This window comes from Bremia lactucae, linkage group LG6 (assembly GCF_004359215.1).
Source record: "Bremia lactucae strain SF5 linkage group LG6, whole genome shotgun sequence".
NCBI classification, from domain to species: Eukaryota; Oomycota; class Peronosporomycetes; order Peronosporales; family Peronosporaceae; genus Bremia; species Bremia lactucae.
In genome coordinates this window covers 7,852,908-7,875,193 of record NC_090615.1, presented here as the reverse complement: position 1 = coordinate 7,875,193, position 22,286 = coordinate 7,852,908, and the positions used below count along the sequence as shown (strand labels likewise).

The 22,286-nt window shown below is 44.9% G+C and overlaps 1 protein-coding gene across 1 annotated transcript; it reads right to left on the bottom strand.

Annotated features, from left to right (window-relative positions):
- Positions 1-20,223: 20,223 nt before the first annotated feature.
- On the bottom strand, positions 20,224-21,626 carry CCR75_005274 (uncharacterized protein; the record flags this gene model as incomplete). The annotated part of the gene is made up of 4 exons (XM_067963356.1): positions 20,224-20,633; positions 20,701-20,835; positions 20,911-21,147; positions 21,219-21,626. 4 exons carry the CDS (start codon positions 21,624-21,626, stop codon positions 20,397-20,399), a joined length of 1,017 nt encoding a protein of 338 aa, XP_067818080.1. The 3' UTR covers positions 20,224-20,396.
- Between the last annotated feature and the right edge of the window lie 660 nt (positions 21,627-22,286).

The following is a 22,286-nucleotide window of genomic DNA, read 5'->3' as shown; positions in this document are numbered from 1 at the left end:
TGCAAACGACTTGCCAATATACATTTGGAAAGGTAAGGCTTGGCTAAAAGTCGGTACTTCCCTAATTTAAGTCTCTTTTATAATTTTTCTTATAGAATACAATATTTATTATCCCTCTTATAAGCAAGAATATTTATGAAACGGCGTACCCGCCCAACCGATAAGCACACACCCTTTTGGTAAGCCACACCCCCTACCAATCTGTATTATATAAAAAGTCATCTAAAATATTACACTGTATGGGTCATTCCACTGCATCTAAAACCAACAGTTACTCCTTTAAAATCGTCTTTAGATCAAACGGGACGAATCCTTACAGGAAAAGCAACACTTAAACATTGTTATTTACTATATTATCTAATAGGTAGACAATATTAGGAAAATATTACTTTATATAGTATTATTCGGAAAGCTTATCCATTCTTCTTAAATTTATGCCATTATGTCTACTTGCTCCGCGGCCCCGCCCAATGATAGAGACAGATAAGACTTTATGACATGTTTTGTATTAGTTTATAATAAAATTTACGTTAGTATTAAGTAGATAGACAAGAAGAACTTAATTATATTACTGCAGTTTTTAAATAAACCCTCTTTAAAGCAAGCGTTTTAAAGAGAGTCTTCCTCTGCACGTACTAGCGTACGTGAAGTGACGAAAGGCACCACTCGCACTGAGGCAGTGCGAAGTGGACTTGTACTGAAGCAGTACAAGTCGGCAGTGCCCCGTTACACCTGGTAGCCCTTCGTAGTCCGTTCAAGGACCACAATTCTATCATCTCACATGGACATGTCAGATGATAATGGAAATTCGCATCATGTTCGCGTGATAGCTACTCCTTCTAAGTGACATAGAAAGGAGTGCGGTCGAACGAATGAGTTCAACCGTAATGAATGAATCCATTTTTTCCATGCTGTCCGGTTGGGACGGTGCCCTCCATTCAGCCATCGCCGAGTTCATACAACATGAACTTAACGAGGCGAAGGAAAAAGTAGCTTTGCTTAATCAGCAAGGCTCTTAACGGGCAGAACTGTTGAGGTTGCCACACCTGTACCTGGGATGGGACACACGCGTCGTCCCGAAACCTAGAAACCATTGTTGTAAAACGTATCAAAATACACCTTTTCTTCAGATACATTGTATACAAGAAAGTCAAAAATACGGCCTACACACGACGATTCCAATTTTTTTTAAGAGGCCGGCCAAAATCGGCCGAAAATGCAAAAATTCACCACTCAACACAACTTTTCTCAGCAACAGATTGACATCTCTAACTATAGGAGAGTCGAAGAAGACTCCCTCTTAATATGGCTTGTCGAGTTGGACGATGCCATAAGGGCTCGTCACATAATCGACAAGAAAATGCAAGCCGCATTTGCTCAATCAAATTTGGCAGGTCGTGACAAAAAAGCGCGAAAGGATGAGCGCAGCTGGTGGTGCTAGTTCGCATCACCAGACAAGGAGTGATTCTAGGGATCGCTCCAAGGGCCAAATTAACGTTAACGTTTACATGAGCCATAAGGAGAGGGTACTGGGCCTTAAGTTGCGCGACCCATATGTCTTTGGGTCGCTAGAGGCTCTTAAAGCCCGGCTCAAACAGACGTTTGAACCGCCTAGGGCTTAGTTGAGAGCTTCTGAAACTAGAGCGAGGTAAGCGTGATGTTCACGCTTATGCCCAGCACATACGACTCTTAGCGAGGTGTATCACGAACAACCCAGTTCATAAACACACGTTGATTACGGTGTTCCTGCAAGGTCTTACAGATGGTCCCGTGAAGACCCACCTGTTCCGCTTGGAACTGGATACGCGTGAAGAAGCAATATCCGTTGCGGAACAGGAGGACTTTAGCTTAAGACAGGCTCAACCTAGTTCGTCATCATATCGTCCTCCAAGACGACACGAGCTTGGAGGTCCAGAACCTTTGGGCCTCTCTTATGTCGAAAGCGAGAGACCTCGCTATTCGAACAATAAGCGATTGCAGAGATGCAATCGCTGCCAAAAGTTAGGACACAAGCTCATGAGTGTAGTGCCCCACGACCAGTACCGATGGTACTGAACGTACTTATGGACCGAATGCCAAAAACGGCAACGGTCGCGGGTCCGACGCTGTTGCGAAATCGCAACGGCGAGGCAGACCGCCAAAATACGGTCGGGGTCACTAAGGGCGTAACGCCCTAGAAATCCAGCAACCTCAAGAGAATTTGCAAATCTCTTGACGAATTTGCTCCAGACACACAGTCATTATGTGTCTCTGCACCTGGCGATGAGAAGTTCCTCATCTCCTTGCAGTTAAAGTGACAATTGACTTGTCACTTAGTGCCCTAGTGGACTGTGAGGCGCCGAATACCTTTATTCGTCGCCAGTTGCTAGAGGGTGGTAGGCTCAAATATTTTTGAGCTCGACATCCCTCCAACGAGGATGACGGTGCGTCTAGCGACAGGCGCATCAAAAACAGTGATGAACGCGTAGTGAAATTTTACTACACGTTAAACAATTCAGAGCATGGTGATGATTTCATCGTACTGAAATTTCGATGAGAAATTTGACGTCATCCTAGATTTACCTTGCTCAAAAATTATGAGCCAAGAATCAGCTGGCAGCATTGATCCGTAGAGATGCCGGGCACTTGTTCATCAGACGGCCATTTGATGAAGTCTTGTAGCGTTTACAAGCGTGTGGATGTACTACGAGTGAGTGCGATGGCCTCACTTGTGATACTGTTGTTAGTAAGACTGCACAAGATCACAGTGCGATGACTAATTACACTGTGGAGTCAGCTGCCGGCGGCGTGCGAATGCACAGGCTGCGCTGAAGGTCCACCACTCGAATAAGTCGAGTGGATTAAGACATGAATGTTCGCCTAGCGGGCAACATTCAAGGAAGATACCGGTTGTTTGAAATGGACAACACGATGATCCTAGGTCGAGTATAGAGTCGACCGTAGAGGACTCGACTGTGATAGCGCAATCACAGTCGGAAGACGTTGAGGGAATAAGTCCCCACGTACTTGAGGAGAAATCTCTTCAAATAGTTAATGCTGTAGTGGCTAGACTTCAGCATCCCGAGGGGTTGATCCTCGGCAGCATGTGGATATATCCCAGGAAAAACCGAGAAATTGAATGTCTTGGGTAATGATGGATCAAGTGTAGGCGCTTATACGCTTGATCTGTATGCGCCTCCGAAGTTAACTTCGGAGATAACTCAATTACCAACTTTAGAACCCAAGCGGTTCCTGAGAGATCTGCGCAGTGGTAGAATCAAGCAGATCTGCGTATTAGTCATAGAGGACAAATACGTAACCGATATTCAGTCAGCGGTAATTTTTGCAGAGAACGAACGGGTTCTCAGCAGCTCATCGATGGACGAAAGTATCCTTGATGTGAAGACTCGGATTGAGAGGTAAACTAGTCAATCCTGGGAGTCACTTAAGACAAATCCTTCATACAAGGATTTAATTAAATTCAGGGAAGTTCCCTGTAGCAGTTCCATGCGAGTTTCCAAAGGATAAAGGCACTCGACATGAGATCGAGCTCAAACCGGGCTCGATGTACTGTGTCATGAAGCAGTGGCCACTGCCTCGTGAAAAAGTACTCGCCATCGCTAAATTATTTATCGATCGATTGAAAGCGGGCCATGTAAGGGAGTCAACCCCCCCACATAGCTCTCCAACCTTCTGTGTGAAAAAGGCCACAGGAGGGTGGCGGATAGTGCACGCATTCTATAAACGGCATGCTCAACAGTACCGGCTCAAACGCCGATACCTAGAATAGACGTAATCATCGATGGTATGTCTAAGACTACCATCTTTTCGTCTATGGATCTGATGGATAGGTTTTATTAAATCCTTATGCGTGAATGGGCTGTTCCGTACACAGCAGTGAGCACTCCCACTGGGATGCTCTTGGAATGGCTAATAATGCCACAGGGGCACAGTAACGCCCCTGCAACATTTAACAGATGCGTAACGAATCTGTTGAGACCGGTGCGAGAATTCGCATCGAGTTATTTTGACGATGTATTCGTCCATAGCCGGGCCATGGACGGAAAGACGGACGTGGAAGTTCATAAAACTCACGTTCGTCAGGTTCTTACACTTATGCGAACGCTTAAGTTGTACGCAAATCTCAAGAAGTGGATATTCGCTGCAAGCGAAATGCCACTTCTTGGGTGCATCGTTAGTAAACACGGCGTGCGCCCTGACCCCGAAAAGATCAAGGCAATCAACGACTGGCCGGTTCCAGTCGATGTCAAGGGACTTAGAAAGCTCCTTGGGCTAGCGGCGTACTTGCACAAGTACTCACGCAATTATGCCGAGATGTCAGTTCATCTCTCTCGTCTTTAAAAAAAGGCGAGAAATGGTTATGACGCGCTGATTTTCAGCGTTCCTTCGAAGGTATCAAGCAAAGCTTGATGCAATCGCCAACATGGGCGATTGCAGATCAAGGAAGACCATTCCATGCGGTCTATGACGCCAGCGATTTCGCAATCAGCTGTGCGTCAATGCAATACAATACATACGGCGCGGAGCGCTTCGTCTGTTACCAATCACGTCAGCTGCAACCAGCTGAACGCAATTACCCGGTGCATGCGAAGGAATCCTTGCCATGAATATACACTGGCAAGCCATCGTAATAAAAATTCTGGTGGCACCCCTGCTTCAGTGGGTACCACTCAGGGGAGTGAAGACAATAAAATGTCTCATCTCGCCCCTGAAAAGAAGCCGTGGCTTTTGCCCGAACGGCTAATCAATAGCTTGTTTAGAGGGACTACTCCTCACAATAAATATCCCTTATTTATTGCGACAAAGCCACTTGGCCTTGATCCCAGTGCGAAGAACTTTCGCGCTGAGAAAGATTTTCATCTCAATGCTTATTTCAAGCATCGATGGTACACTGGCAACAATAAGCGAGATAAAGCCTCGCTTATGCAAGCCTGGAGCGCCTTCATTCGCAATGTCAAAGACATTGGACGCTAATACCGTGTCTTTATCGACACGGTATTCAAACTCCATGGCTGGTCTCGGATAGAGATCCACGATTTACGGCGGAGTTTTGGCAATCCGTGTTCCGAGAAATCGGAACACGGCTTGCTATGTCAACTTCTGATCATCCAGAGACAGATGGTCAGACAGAATGCTCAAATCGCGTCCTCGAAGCTATACTTCGAGGTTACGTCCGATGGTCGAATCCGCCATCAATAATTCGGTGCATGCGTCTACAAAGCATACACCGTTCATCGTGAATGACTTACGCCATCCACGCATACCCACCAATTAGAGGGATTCTCTTGTTTAAGGGGAGGGGTGGACTCGCACAAGCAAAGCCATTTCTGGCTCATGCTCACCACGCGTCGAAGTTTCCAACGACGCGAATGATGTCGATGTCGAAGCAATCGACATCAAAGATGAGACTTCAAAACTAAACACGATTTGCATTGAGTTTGAGAGACTAACTCCAACCGGTGCAAGATTCAAACTGCATCCGTCGTCTCGTGAGGCAGGACTTCCATGCCTCACGGGGGGGGATCCCTGTACGAGCAAAACCACTTCTGGCTCATGCTCATCACGCGTCAAGTTAACAACGACGCGAGTGATGTCGATGTCGAAACAATCGACATCGAAGACGAGAAAGATCTCATGGCAGTGCGCACAAAGCGCACTGAAAGAGACAAAACAAATGAGTCAGCAGAAGAATTTCTGCTAACTCGAGAATCAATAATCCGTTTCGTTCAGGATTCCATTGCTAACGTAGTGGACCGTCAGAAACGGAATGCAGACAAACATTGAAGAGCAAATGTTCTTTCATTTAAAATTAATGGTCTAGTACTACTGTCTACGGTAAACTAACCTTAACATGTAGTCACTAATGTGGGTAGTAAACTACTACCCAAGTTCATTGGACCTTTCCGTGTACTGCATCGCAGAGGCAATGCGTACACAATAGAATTGCCACGTAGGATGCAAACGCATCCTACGTTTTCCGTTGGTCGGCTCCACCCGTACCATTAGTACGCGGTTTCTTCCGCGGCCGGATCTGACCATCCTTTTCAAGAATCTTCAAAAGATTCTTGTGATCACGACCAGACCCTCATGTTGAGTCTGGAGGTTCTCTTGTCGAATTCGAAGTTCCTCAAAATCCCGATGAGCTGACGACAGCTCGTCACGAAGAGCGTGATACTTCCGTTCGTACTCCACATTGAGTACGCACTTTTCATAGGGTCTTCCAACCGTTCGATACTGGAGCGTGCACCGCCTGTCCAACAAGTGACGCTTACCGCGCTCGTGTTCGAGACCCTCCTCCAATACATGGAGGTAGTGGTCGAGTTTGTCGATCGTCCACTCTTGATCCGACACGTAGGTCGAATCAATTTTTTTCTCCTCCACCACAAGCATTGGTGGATTCCCGCGATGGGCAACGTTTTCTTGTGGAACGCAACGTAAACCACCGTGATGTGAAGGGGCAGCGTACGAGTTATCTTGTTCGCTGGCGCGGTTATCCACCTTCACATGACAGCTGGGAGCCTCGTTCCGAGCTAGTTGTTGATGTTGAAGGCCTTGTCGGTCAGTATGACGAGACCCATCCGATGGGTCAGAAGATCCATCGAAAAAACACGCGCCCCTGGCGCATGTAAATCGATTGCAAAACGTCAATCGCATCCCGCATCTCAATAGAGATACGAGCCCTTGCCCAGGGCGAAGAAAGGGAATAGACATCCCCGTTTACTCTCTTCGTGTTGTCAACACAACACGGACGCGAGGATGGCATAAGCCATTCACGAAGAACGGTGTATGCGTTGTAGACGCATGCACCGAATTATTGATGGCGAATTCGACCATCGGTAAAAACTCGCTCCAACTCGGATACGATTGGACGTAACCTCGAAGTATCTCTTCGAGGACGCGATTTACGCGTTCTGTTTGACCATCCGTTTCTGGGTGACCGGATGTTGACATAGTCAGCCGTGTTCCGATCTCTCGGAACACGGATTGCCAGAACTCCGCCGTAAACCGTGGATCTCTATCCGAGTCCAATTCGCATTCGTAGTCGACCTCTAAAGAGGGGTCGTATTCACGTGATGAACAACCACGTGCACCCGCAACATCTAGTGTTGCGCGAGAAGAAGATACTACGGCAGACGGAACGTCTGCCTCAAGAGACATTAGTGCGTCACTCGCGGCTGCATGAACCGCAGCCGAAGGCTCCGCACTACCAGCATCCCGCATGGATTTATTCTTCATGCGATGGAATTTAAAATGATGGTTCTGATCAATCAACAATATTTTTAAATTAAGTGGTCACATAGTGACCACTCCATCCAATGACAGTCACAGTGATTGTCGTTTAAGGGAGGGGTGATGTAACGGGGTGTATCGTTACAAGAAATTAAAAATTAAGGTTGTTAATTAATATATTATCTAGAAGGTAGATAATATTTGGAGAATATTACTTTATATAGTAATGCTCGGAAATATTATCCATAAATAGGTATAAGCCGTTATATCTATTTATCCGCAGACTAATCAGCTGTAAACGTAAACAAAGAGAGAGAGACAGATAAGATTTTAATTGAATGTTTAGTATTAGTTTATAGTTAGCTTACATTAACAGATAGAAAGAGAAGAAACTTAATTATATTAATACAGTTTTCATTTAACCCTCTTTAAATTACTTGTCTTAAAAAAGTCTTCCTCTGCACGTACTAGTGTACGTGAAGTAACGTAAGGCACCACTCGCAACTGAAGCAGTGCGAAGTGGACTTGTACTGAAGCAGTACAAGTCGTAGTGCCCAGTTACAACTTAGCTTTGAGGGTCTAGACCAAGGCTTCGAAAAGAGAAAATGTAACGGGGCACTACTGACTTGTACTGCTTCAGTACAAGTCCACTTCGCACTGCCTCAGTGTGAGCGGTGCCTCACGTCATTTCACGTATACTAGTATGTGCAGAGTAAAACTCTCTTTAAAATACTTGCTTTGAAGAGGTTTATATAAAACTGTATTTTATATTAGTTAGCTCTTCCGTTTCTATCTATTTAATACTAACTTAATTATAAATTAATACAAAACATGTAATAAAGTCTTATCTGTCTCTCTCTTTGCGCGCGTCCAGCGCTGACTGGACCGTGGAGAAAGTAGATATCATGGTCTATATCTACCAATGAATCAGAATATTACCATGTAAAGTAATTTGTCTAAATATTATCTACCTTTTAGATAATATATTAATTAACAACTTTTAAGTGTTATTTCATGTGACGATACACCCCGTAGCCCCCCTTAAACGAAAATCAGTCTGACTGTCATTGGATAGAGTGGTCATTATAACACCACTTAATTGAATACGATGAAATGGCTGTGCTCGGGCGAGTCCCCCCGTGGAAGATGATCACTCTGGTGACGTAAGTATGCGTCAACAGGAACTTATTGGTCGGGAAGGGAAGAGTGCTGCCTGGTTGTGCTTGTTTGCATCACCAGGAATGGAGTGTCTCTAGGAATCGCTCCAAGGGCCAAATTCACATTACAATCAGCATGAACCAACAGGGAAGGGACCGCAATACGTTGCGGTTTGCTCCTGAGAAGAGGCCTTGGTTGCCTACTAAGGGATGCCTAATTTGTTCGTCTAATATGACCAACGATCGATATCATATTCCGTTATTCGACTCATCCAGGCTTCATAAGCGTGGTGAGGATGAACGAAATTTTTCATCGAATACCTTTTCCGGCATCGGTTGTACTTTTGTAAGCGGGCAAAGGATGTCAAGCCTTTATTCCAAGCTTGAGCAGCCTTTGTACAGAATGTGAAGAACATAGGCCGTGAGGTTTGGCTTGACAAGCTAAATGCTTTCTGTGAACGGTTCGAAAAACGGACCGTAGTCGGTGCACGCTATAAGTTGCACTAAATATCTAGATAGGCAGGGATAATTTGTCTTTCGTGGGAAAACTCATGTCCATGCTATTTTAAGGGTGTAGGTCATGCCCCCCTAAGGAAGCATATTCTCTTAAAGATCCTCATTGGAGGACGCTCATCTCTTACGAGATGCGTCAAGGGATTGAGAACCTCGAAGCCTTTTACGAGCGCGGGAAGCGCTCGTTCTCCGATGGACCATCTGTCGAGGAGGATGGGTCTCGTCAAAACGCTTCTCACCACTCGAATCCGTCAATGGATGTGGAGCGGGAGGAAAAATCGGGTTCGCCTCGTCTGACGAACCCAAAAGGACATCGTGATTTGGATCACACCCTTTATTTATTTGAGGAAGGACATTGATCACGAGCGGTTCCGTCGCCGCGAGTTAGCGGTGACGGTTGGAAACGTTTCTCGTGACGAATTGATAAATTGTGCGCAGGTTGCGACTGATCAACTGGCGAACGAATAGACATATCAATCCCTTCAAAAAGAGCCGGTGACAGCTCGTCCGAAGATCTCTTCCTTGGAGGAAAGCGTGGATCGTCTGGTTCATGAGAATCATACTCGGTTCCGAGACCATAAGGCTTTGGCTGATGCCCTAGACCGTTCCGCTGTAATCTGGAATCAGAAGAAGCCTCGTAATGCTGCTAGAAAATTCTGTGCTCGGGCGGGTCCCTACCTTTTTGAATAAGAGCCACCCTCAAACAAGGTGGGTGGGTATACTTAGGTGGCGTAAGCCATTCTCGAAACAATGGTGTATGCTTTGTAGAAGCATGCACTGGGACTGTTGATGGCAAATTCTACCATCGACAAGAACTCGCTCCAACTCTAAGAAGGTGGACGTATCTGCGAAGTATTTCTCCGAGGATACGGCTTTGCACGCTCCTTCTGACCATCTGTTCAGGATGTCCAGGTGTTGACATTTTCAACTGTTCCAAGTGATTTGAACATATTTTGCCAAAAATTCTGCCGTGAATTTAGGGTCTCGATCTGAGACCGGTTCGCGGGATAACCCATGGAGTCGGAATATCGTGTCAATCAAGACACGAGCACAGCCTTTGGCTGTGGTCGACTCCGGGACGACAGCAAGATGAACCATCTTGCTAAAACTATCAACAAAAACAAGAAAACCATTATTCTTGTGAGGTCTTCGGGAATCCGAAGACAAAGTCCATAGATACGGACTGCCAACACTCTGCCGGAACAGGCAGAGGTTGTAACGGAGCCCGATATGAAGCACTGGACTTCACCCGTTGGCAAATTTTGCAAGCAGGCCAGTAGAAGTCGCGACTTATGGTGATATAGGTTTTCTCACGTCCACGATGCCCACTTATTGGTGCATCGTGGCACTCATACATGATGCGTAAACGCAAATCGTTTTGGGTGGCGCCAGCAAAAAAATACTTAATACATTGACTCATTGCGTTCGTGTATCGATCTGTTGAGGATCGATCCAACTTCGACAATTCTTCTAAGGATTGCTGGGATGGATTCTTAAGGTAATCTATCAACCCTTTAAGAGCCTTATCTTCTTAATAAGCTCTTCTAACGTCGTCGGGTATTGTTAAAGACGGAACACTTATTGTTGCAACAGTGGCCTTATGCTCACTGATCGCTTGCGCAGCCGGCTCAAAATCGAGTTGGCGCGAAAGGGCACCAGTGACGACGTAAAGTCGTTCTGGTTTATAACCCACGGAGAAGTTTTACTCTGCGAAGAAAGACAACCATCTCGCCATTCTTTGCGAGAGGTGTGGACTGTTTACGGCCGCGCGTAAAGACGCGTGGTCCCTATATACACTAAACGGTCCATCTCCCAAGCGATAGACCCTAAACTTAGCCAGTGTGTTTTCGTGGTAAGGAATTTCTTGTCATCCACTGGATAGGTCCGTTCAGCTGCTTGAAGTTGGCGCGATTGATAACAGACGACGCGCTCTGCGCCGTCTGTATTGTATTGCATAAACGCACAGCCGATTGCAAAGTCGCTGCGTCACAGACCACATGAGAAGGTCGGTCTTGGTCCGCAATCACCAGGATTGGTCACTGCATCAAGTTTGCCTGATACCCTAAAAAAGGCTGACAATCAGCATTCCATGACTACTTAGCATTTTTCTTCAGTAAAGTAGAAAAATGTACTGTCATTTCGGCATAATTGCGTGAGTATACGCTGCTGAGCCGAGGAAATTTCGAAGTCCCTTTACATCGACTGGCTCAGGCCAATCGGCAATCGCCTTGATATTTTCCGGATCCGGGCGCACACCGTGTTTACCCACAATGTACACAAGAAGTGGTATTTCGCTTGCATCGAATATACACTTCTTGAGATTTGCATACAACTTGTGCTTACGCATAAGTGTACGAATCTTTCGGCGTGGGTACGATGTACTTCAACGTCCGACTTTCCATTCATGGCTCTGCTATGGACGAAGACATCATCAAAATAACTTGGTGCGAACTCCCCCACCGATCTCAACAGATTGGTTACACATCTGATAAATGTCGCAGGGGCATTACTAAGTCCCTTTGGCATGACTGGCCACTCTCATAGCATAGGGGGTGCCTATGCTGTGAACGAGATATCTTGTTCACGCATAAGGATTTGATACAATCCAACCATCACATCCATTGACGAAACGAAAATGCTCTTTGACATACCATCAATGATTACGTCTTTTCGTGGTATCGGCGTTTGAGCCGTATCGTTGCAGCGTTCAATTTATTCAGTACATGCACACTGCCTTCCTCCTAATGCTTTACACACACAGAACATCGGATAGCTATGTGGGGGAGATGATTCCCTCACATGACCCGCTTCTAAACGATCGGCAAAGAATTTGTTGATCGATATACTTGTTCATGAGGCAACGGCCGTTGCTTCATGACACAGTATACGAACCTGGGATTAGGTCGATTTCGTGTATGAGTGCCTTTATCCTTAGGCAACTCGCAGGTACTAAATTAGGAAAGACATCCTTAAATTCTGTTAAATCTTTATATAGAGGATTTGTCTTCAAAGATTCCCAGAATTGAAACGTAAAACGTTCAATCCGAGTCTTCACATCAAGGACACTTTCGTCCATCGATGAGCTACTCAGGATCCGTTCGTTCTCAGGAAATACTATTACCGACCGAATATCGGCCACGTTGTTGTCATGTGTGACAAGTACGCAAATCTGCTTGACTTTGCCACTATGAAGATCGCGCAAGAGCCGCTTCGTTTCAAGCGTTGGCAATTGAGTCATCTCCGAAGTTATCTTCGGATGCGGTATTAGATCAAGTGTATAAGCGTCGAAGCGCCTACACTTGATCCATTGTTTACTATGAATTTTAATGTCTGAATATCCTTTTTGGAACTATCTCCGAAGGTACCTGGGAACCTTTGACCACAGATTCTGGGTACTTATTCCCACACAAACGTTTTGGGGAGTATCCTCTCCAACTGCCTCTAGTTGTGGTTGCGCTACAACAGCGAGATCCTCTACGATCGACTCTCCAGTCGATCTAGGACTTTCGCACTGCTCTTATAGACGGGCGCTTGGGTGTTGCTTTTCAAGCAATCATCCTTGTTTCGTACCACTCAACTTATTCGAGTGGTCGAAATTTGACGCTGCCTGTGCTTGAACACAGCCGTCGGTAACTATGTCCACGTCACAATAGTGGACCTTTGACGGTGCCTGTACTTGTGCAAGCCGTCGGGATCTAACTCCACAATCACACTGAGGTCTCGTGCAGTCATGAAACAACGACCCACAAGTGAGGCCATCGCACTCACTCGTAGGACATCCACACGCTTGTGGACTTCCAAGACGTTCATCAGTTTCTATCTGATGAACAGGAGACAAGCATAGTCACGACTTAATGCTGCCAATTTATAGATGGCTCGTTCTTTCCGAGCCATGGTAATCCAAGGATGACATCAAATTTGTCATCCAAATCTTGTACGATGGAATAATTTTCATACTCTTTACCCTTTAACGTATATTGGATACCAACTGCGCGTTTCTTTGCGGTTATAGATGCGCCTCTTGCAAGGCGCACTATCACCCTCGTTAAAGGGATATCACGCTCAATTAATTTAGGTCTGCGATCTTCTAGCGATTTGCATCGAATAGATTTGTTCGACGCCCCATAATCGACTAGGGACTTTAGTGGCAACCTTTTTGACACTTTTATTTTCTAGGTGATGAGGTTAATCTCATCCTATGGGGCAGTTACACACAATGGTTGTGTGTGAGGAGCAACTTTCGTCCAAAGGCCTGTAAATTCTTTTGATGTTGCTGGATCAGTGTGGCCGCTCCGCACCTACTGACCCCGACCATTTTCTTACGATCCGCCTCGCCGTTGCGATTTCGCAACAGCGTCAGATCCGCGTCCTCCCCTGTTCCTAGCGAGAGGTCGGTCTTTTCGCTCAGTGCTCTTAGGCACGACCTTGGGGCATTGTACTCATAGGCGTAGTGGACTGTCTTTTGACAACGATTACATTTTTGTAACTTGAAGCGCGAGTTTTTTTTGCTCTCTACATACGAGATATCCATGGGTTCTGGAAGTCCGTTTTCTTGTCGTCTCGGTGGACGATATGCACCCGAGTGGAGAAAAGCCTGTTCAGGCTAAAGTTGCCATGTTCCGCCATAGAGATCACTTGGTTGAGCGACGTGCGTCTTAACAGGTCCGTCTGCAAGACCTTTAGTTAACACACTTACCTGTGTTTGTTCATCAATCTAATGAATAACAATACAATTGACCAGGTATCGTGTATGTTGGGCTTAAGCGTGCATGTCACCCTTGCCCTAATTCAGCACGTGGTGGCTCAAATACTTGATTGAGCCGGGTCTTAAAGACCTCTTACGACCTAAAGACTAATGGGTCGTGGAGCTTGAGCCCCAAGATCTGGCACGTCCGGCTAAGTTGGACATGCCAAATTTCACTTTCGTCGCATCATCACTGATACGACAAGCTTCTATGGCATCGTCTAGTTCGACGAACCATCTCAAAAGAGGGTCGCCCTCGACTGCCTTAAACTTAGATATTTCTATCTTGAAGCTTTCGAGTCGACGCGGAAGCGTCGACCCATTAGCAGCATATACATGCTGCTGTCTCAACAGTTCCAACTGCTGAGCACCCTGTTCTCTTGACACCTCTGTGTGTTGAGAGCCTTGCTGTATAATCAAGGCCTCTTTCTCTTGGGCCCCGTCGAGTTCGTGTTGAATGAACTCGGCAATGGCCGCATGCTGTTCATCTCTGCCCGGACTGAACAGCATAGCACCAACGGCTGGCCTGCATACGACCGAACTCATTCGCTCGATCGTTTTTTATTCAAGGTCACTCATTTGAGTAAATTCCCCACGCGTCGCGTAATATTCTTCTTGAGGGGCTGAAAAACTCCCTCCTTCTTCATACAACATGTCTATGTTGGGTGGAACGAGCGTAGGTCGCTGAACGGACCACAAAGTGCTACCAGGTTAACGAGGCACCTTTCACTATTACTGGTGAGTACTAGTTGACCTTACACTGATTACAGTGAAGGTTAGCTACCTTGTAACTTCACGTACACAAAGGTACAGAGGAAAGTTTCTATAAAGCTAAGAGGACTTAGCTTTAAGCTGGCAAACGTCATTGTCTGAAAAAAAGGAATAAAGTCAAGCTTGCAAAATTCATTTAAACTACAGAATTCCCAAACCGGGATTCACGTCACAACAATGAGCGGATACAATGATATCAAAGAAGACATGTGACTCGCCGTTTTCACGCTGCCAAACGTCATTGTTGAACCGAAAGGAATAAAGTCAGCTTGCAAAATTCCCGAACCGGCACTCGAACCCGGGTCGCGTGGGTCAAACCACGCATCCTACCGCCTAGACTATTTGGGAACGCCGCAAGAAATTTCATAATTATTTTCATGAATCACAACTTCTACCGTTTTTTCGACCGCACTGCATTCTAAATATGATCCATACGCTTTCATTATTTCGAAAACATCACGTCACACCACACTGTGGAGTCGATGAGCTAATAAGCTTTCATAAAATTCACGTCACAACAATGAGCGAATGCGATGATACCAAAGTAGACACGTGACTCGCCGTTTTCACGATTAGGCCAAGGCTTAAAATAGCGAAAAGATTAAGGGAAGTATTAATATATTTAGTATTCTCCGTAACGATCTTCTATGTACTACTGAACCTAATATATTATATCTAACTAAGTATGGCGCCTCCTTGCGCACCGCACAATCGTGTCTTATAACGATTGGCGGGGTTGATTTAGACTTAAATTGACCAATCAATTGAGCTTAAGTCTAGTTGTATCAAAATCATTTAATTTGGAAATTTTAAAACTATTTTAAGTCATTATTAATATTGAAACAATTTAAGTCAATATTAATACAGATAATATAAATATTGACTTAAATAGTTCCAATATGTCCAAATTAAATAATATTGATGCAGTTAGACATTTGCTCGATTATTTTGTTAATACTGTTTAAGTCAATATTAATATAAATAATATTTGGATTGACTTAAACTGTTTCAATGTGTCCAAATGAAATAATATTGATGCAATTAGACAGGAAACAAATAAAGAACACAAGTATAATATAGATAATAATTGTGTATTTCTTTTTTAATTTCGTCTCGTAGCGAATAATAGTTATTATTCCTCTTATAGGAGGTGTTACTTATGTAACGGGACACCGCAATACATAAATGAAAGTACTTAGTGAGTTGGTGAGGCCGCTAAGGCGCCCACCACAAAACCTCACTGCACGTGCGAGATGTCGGGCAAACCGCTTCTTAGCTGTGCTAGGGTGTGTGAAGTAGGGCGTGTGTAGCAGAGCTGCCACGCTCCCAAAGTCAGAGGAAGACTTTTAGACTCAGAGACTCTTTAAGTTGTATAGAACTAATGGGTTTTTCAACTCGAAAGTCGTACAACTATTAAAGCTTAATGAATCCAAGTTTAAGGGATTCAGGGACTCGTAGAACCAAGTAGCAACTAGTGCCCGAGAGTTCGTACCTAAAATAGGCGTTTATCTCTCACAGGTCAATGCGCAAGCCTTAGGCAGGCACTAGACGCTTTAAGATCAAAAGCGGAACTGAATATCATGAAATTAGATAAAAACTTACCCTGGCTAATTTTAAATAGATTAAGACCGCCAGACTGATATCTGGCGGTCAAAATCTATTTAAAATTGACCACACTTGTACCCATAATAAATGGGATTTTATCAATTTAACTATTTAAAATTGAATAAAAAGGTATTTTGCCCATAAAGTAAATGTACCACAACAACGGTTCTCCAACCGATGTGTGCCCCATTACACGCGCAAAGAGAGAGGCAGATTAGACTTTGTTACATGTTTTGTATATTGTATAATTAAGTTAGTATTAAAAAGATAGAAACAGAAGAACTTTATTTTATTTAATACATTTACTTTTAGAGGGCTGCTATATGGACACCCCCCCTTCTGCTGCTTGGATACCCCTTATTCATAAACCTATATTTGATTGGCTGACGTATACCTAATAAATTCATGCTGCGCGCACCACACACCCCTCCCTCAATGGATATTCTGCACGCCACTACGTATCGCTCTCTCGACGAAGCAGAAAAAGTTGTAAAATCATATGCCATTTAAAATGGATTTAGCATCAATCGTGGTCGTTCAAAAACGAATAAAGCTGGCACGGAAGTTCGAAAAGTGTGGCTGAAGTGCGTACACGTCAGGGAACATGAGGGTTCAGGGGGCTAAATTCGTCGCACGTCTACCTTGAAAACTGGCTGTGAATGGCAAGGAACTATGCTGTGAAAGATCCACAAGAACAATGTTACATGGAACTGAGACATTGTTAATGATGAGCATATTGGTCATGACCCTGCTGAAGACCCCTCTGCGTATGCTGCTAACCGAGTAATACGGCCGCAACAACGACGTCAAGTAATTAAAATGACGAAGGCCGGAGCCACGCCGCGTGTTGTTCTGGCAACGCTACGTCAGAATGATCCAGAGTGCAACCTAATCAGCAAAGACATTTACAATGCAAAGCTCAAAGGGAGAAATTTAGCATTAAACGGTCGTCGTCCGATCGAGGCACCCCTGGCCCGATTTCATGAAGATGACATCTTCCATAGGCTTCTCACTAATGATAGTGGTGGATTTTTTTGCACTGCCTGTTCGTCGCGCCAAAGACTGATATTTCCGTCGCTGCTGACTTCTCTAAAAATGCGGTTTTTATTTTGGATTTCATTTATAAAACGTATAAGTATAAAATGCTACTGTTGCACATCGTTGGAGTTACGTCAACAAATCAGACAATATCACTGGCGTTTGTTTTTCTGTAGGAAGAATCAGTACCTGATTACGCTTGGGCCCTTCAACAGTTTTCAAAGTTGCTTTCGTTCATTGTTATATGAGAATATCTTGCTGTTGTGGTTGATTAGGAGCTTGCGCCATCGCAGGAATAACAAGTACCTTTCCCAATGCTGCTGTATTGATTTCCATTTGGCAAATTACCAAGAATGTCCAAGCAAACATTAAAAAGCATATCAAAGCAGAGAATGAATACAATGAATTTTGGGACAAATAAATGACACTTTGTAAGGCACACACTGAACATGATCATATTAGCAAACTAGCATCACTTCGGTCAAGTGTGCCTCTCCAAGTTGCAAACTATCTAGAGAAAACTGGCTGAACAACCAGAAAGAGCGTTTTGTTGTTTCATGGACAAAGAACATTCGTTATTTCGGACATGCAGTCACTTCGCGAGTCGAAGGTAGTCACGCCTTCATTAATCAATGGATAGCCACTTCAACTCTTGACCTGGATGAGGTATATGGGAAGATTGTTCTTGCAGGAGATGCCCAAAGACGGGAAATTAGCCGATAAGTTAGTCTTGAGCGGCTTCAGGTTCCTCTTGGGCTGAAAGCTCCATTTTGGAGCAATGTAGTCCGCTGTATTTAAGCACATGTGTTGTATATTGTGCATAGTCAGTATCAACTGGCAATTGATCCAAGCAACAATACCGAATGTAAAGGAGATTTTATGGGGACTATGGGACTACCTTGCCAGCATAAGGTATTGCAGATATTGCAAAAGAACGATCCTACAAGCTTCAGACTTTCATAAGCACTGGAGATTACTAATAACGCTGCCTCCGCAGAGCATACAGCAGGAACAAAGTCTTGATGAGATCATAAGCTCAACCAAAACCCGTTACAGGAGATAGATTCACGCCAGAAGGCTGCGCTACGCACTTCTATGAAAGGACTACTTTCATCCCGCCCAATGAAACGCGGCAACAACTTCGTAGTGACGTACAATTGGGCGTCCTTCAAAGTCTGCAACACAGCTTCTAAATGACGCTTGTGCGACTCTATTGCGCTCAGCCCTTCCTCGGCCTTACTATGCACGAGTACATCGTCAATGTAATGGGGCGCGTAGGCACCGTGCTGACGCATCACGTGAGCCAGCCTCGCTCATGCTTTTAGCATCAAACTCGCCTATGATACCGCCGAGGGGTCGATCATAAGGCATAGTTTTATTGACCTGCTAAACTGGCAGGGTCACTATGGCAAGTTTCTGTGCTTGAGATGATACCCTATGGTTCATCGTCACGTTGACGAGAAGAACTTAATTATATTAATACAGTTTTTAATTAACACTCTTTAAAGCAAGCTTCTTGAAGAGAGCCTTCCTCTGTACGTAGTAGTGTACCTGAAGTGACGTGAGGCACCACTCGATCGATTGGATATCAATTCGACCGGAGCAAAGAAAAACGCATTCTCAAATGGAGCTACAGTGCTATCTTAATTTTACTGGTAGCATAACCTATTGAATAACTGGCGCATCAGATCGTGGCCAGCAGCCGTTAACTGAGTGGAAAGTTGTAAGGTGTGTAGCGGATCTTAAGATCCCCTTTATAGTGTCGGTAATGTCGTGTAATGTCGTTGCACGAATGTCACATCTTATCGTCGGCATTCCTAACCAACAATGACCAATATGAATAATCCAGATGTTGTCCGTACTCGTGGGCGACCTAAAATAAAAAAACTCGTCATCAACAAAGCGTGACCCATCACATTTCGAGCATTGCGAAAAAGAAGAGCGAAGAAAAAACGAAAATGCGGTCACTACAAGGGGCAAGGCCATTATCAAACCACATGTCCTTTGCTAGCAACGGGAAGGACATCAAGACTAAAAGTTTGGGGATTGACATTGAGAGTGCTTCAGAGGATGAACTTGCGCTTAAGTATGTGAAAGTAGCATCTTTCTGCCAGGCTACATTCACCACTCGAGGCTAAAAGACCTATCATCATTTAAGCTTGATGCAGAGTCGACTAATGAAATCTCAAATCGACAAGGAAAAACCGCTGCAGCAAAAGCCTACATAGAAGCAAATTCCGAAGTAGCACTGGATGTCGATGGAGACGGTAACTGTGGTTTCCGTGCCATTGCAGTGGCACCAGGACGTTCTGAGTTTAATTGGCCAGCCATTAGGAAGGAATTGGCCAAAGAACTCATTGTAAGCAAGCCATTTTACGAGTGCTATTACCTGGAGAAAGGACTGGTAGACCATCACCTTACCACTCTCGCTTGGCTTGCTGGCCCCTGTCACCGGGCATTTTGGCTAATTATGCCAGAGATGGGTGCCGTCATTGCAAACACATACTAACGCGCTGTCGTGTTTTATGGAAAAGAGGCAAGCGTTACAACCCTACCGTTTCACTGCACGCCTTACCAAGCGGAGAAAGTATCGTACTGGTATCACAGCCTCCACTACCAGGCGTTGAAGTTGAAGGCTGATTCGGTTTGGCCAGACATTGACCACCGCTGGGAAATATATGCAAGCGAAACCACAAAAGTATAGAGGGAAATTGTTGAATATAGAGAGCACCTTTTGACCACGCCATGGTTTAACTCTGTCGTGTTGTTTTGGGTGGAGTGTGAGGCGGTAGCCATGGTTTAACTCTCTCGTGTGTTGTTTTGGGTGGTGTGTGAGGCGGTAGCATTTATACCATGTCGGCATTCACAGAATATCCATTGAGGGAGGGGGTGTGGTGCGCGCAGCAGAAATTTATTAGGTATACGTCAGCCAAGCTAATACGTATTTATGGGTAAGGGGTGTCCAAGCAGCAGAAGGGGAGTGTCCATATAGCAGCCCCCATCTTTTAACCCTTTATAAAGCAAGTGTTCTAAAGATAGTTTAACTCTGCACGCAATAGTGTACGTAAAGTGACGTGCGGCACCACTCGCACTGAAGCAGTGCGAAGTGGCCTTGTATAGAAGCATTACAAGTCGGCAGTGCTCCGTTACACCCACTTCGAATAGAAAAAAAGGTATTTTACCCATAACGTAAAATTGGGCCACATTAACGCTTAACAACTTGATGTTCAGCAAGTATTGCAGAACTGCTTTAAAGTTTGCAATATTAGTTTTGGAAAAGTAAACTCCAAATTATGCTATTTGTAAATACCAAATGCATAGCATCTGTTGTCTCATTCTTACGAGCGTGGACGCTGGCGCTGCACCGGTTCAGGCAAGCCGAGCTCGTGGCAGCGCTCATAGGCGGCCCAGATCGAGTCAGCGATGACGGCACGAAATCCATTCTTTTCAGCGCGGTAGAGGCCAGCAGCGGTGGTTCCGCCTGGGCTTGTAATTTTATTCCGCAACTCGACGGGGTGTACGTTTTCCGACTGCATGTAAAGCGCAGATCCTAGCATTGTTTGTTGCACCAATTTCTGCATAACATTCATCAAAAAAGAAAGCATGAGGTGTGAATGCAGCGACAATTTTTCAGCTTAATACCGTCGCCACAGGACGAGAAAAACCCATGTGGACACCCGTGTCGATCATCGCCTCAGCGACAAGAAAGAAATACGCTGGTCCAGATCCCGAAAGCGCTGTGGCCATGTCGAGTGCTTTTTCATCGTCAATGAACACCTACGATACAATTTGAAAAAAACGTTTTTTTTTAATATATTTGCATAAACAATAACTGATAAATGTAAACCAGACCTCAATGCCAAACGACCCAAGAATTTGCTTGGTCAATTCGTGCTGTGCACTTGTGACTTCTGACGACATCGCCCACACCGTCGCGCCTTCACCTATCATTGCTGGCGTGTTTGGCATGGCACGGACAATACGACTGTCCTGCCCTAAATACTTCTGCAGCAGCTTAATGGTAGGTCCTGCCATCACAGAAATGACCAAAGCATTTCGATCCATTGCCACTTTCACAGCCTGCAGCACCTGTGATTTTCCGCATCATCAATCAAAATATCGAAACAATGGCGAATCAAAGGAGTCAGCTATTGACGTACGTCGTCAATCATCTGTGGCTTGACTGCCAGTAATATTACGTCCGCATTTGTGACTGCCGTGCTGTTGCGCGCGTGCGTCTCCACGTTGAGCTTGGCGAACTTGTCTCGCATGGTCGGGTTGGGATCGGACACGACGATCTTAGAGCTGGGAATGAGCTCTGTTTTAAGCACACCCGTGACTATAGCTTCAGCGATGTTGCCACCGCCAATTACAGCCAGGCGACTGAGCTGAACCTCTGCGCGTTCGGAATCAGCTACGCTTTTCTGCGTGCGGGAGTAAATGACCGGCCCTGTGCCTTCCGTGGAGAAGGTGGCGCTTTGAACGCACCTCGATAGGTTTGCCGCAGCACCAAGGAAGGAGGTACGGTTCCATTTGCATGTGCTTCGATATGATAGCCTTGTAGCCATGTGCCTGGCAACGAGGAAACACATCCGGAAATGCAAACTAGGCTTTAATTTGAAACTGAAAAACTGACGAATAGTCGTTAATGTGCGATAACGATTGTGTCTTTTCAGTTCTCTATTTTGTGACTTTGAGCTATAAATGGCAATTTGCTTCAGTTATTGCAGCATTTCAAAGATATTGACGGCCGGTGCAAATACGCACGCTGTTGCCTCGTTGCTCTTTTCTCTGTGATGAGCATTAGATCTACGTACTTAAAATTAATCAACGTGCAACAATATTCCTTCCGCAAATTTTGGATGCTCGAATTGCAAACCCGAATAAAAGTATGGTAGCATGTGTGAAGTAACATTTTGCGAGGCCTGAAGTATTTCCTTTCATCAATGAGTTGCTTTAATTAGTGCTTGAAAGTCAAGTATTAAAAAATGATAATCAAGATGCACAAAAGAAATCACCTTTAAATTCCGCGAATGCCTCAGTTGGTATAGAATACTTCATGCCCTGGTGAATTCTTCGGCTCAATTATTCTGCTTGGCGGTTATCTGTGAATTCTGAGCTCGACCGTATTATTGTCGTTTGTGCCTTTGGCGCCCTGTAAACATAGCAAGTTTTGTCGAGCACGCAAATTTTTGACAAACAGCCCATGCTGAGCGAGTCGATGAAAT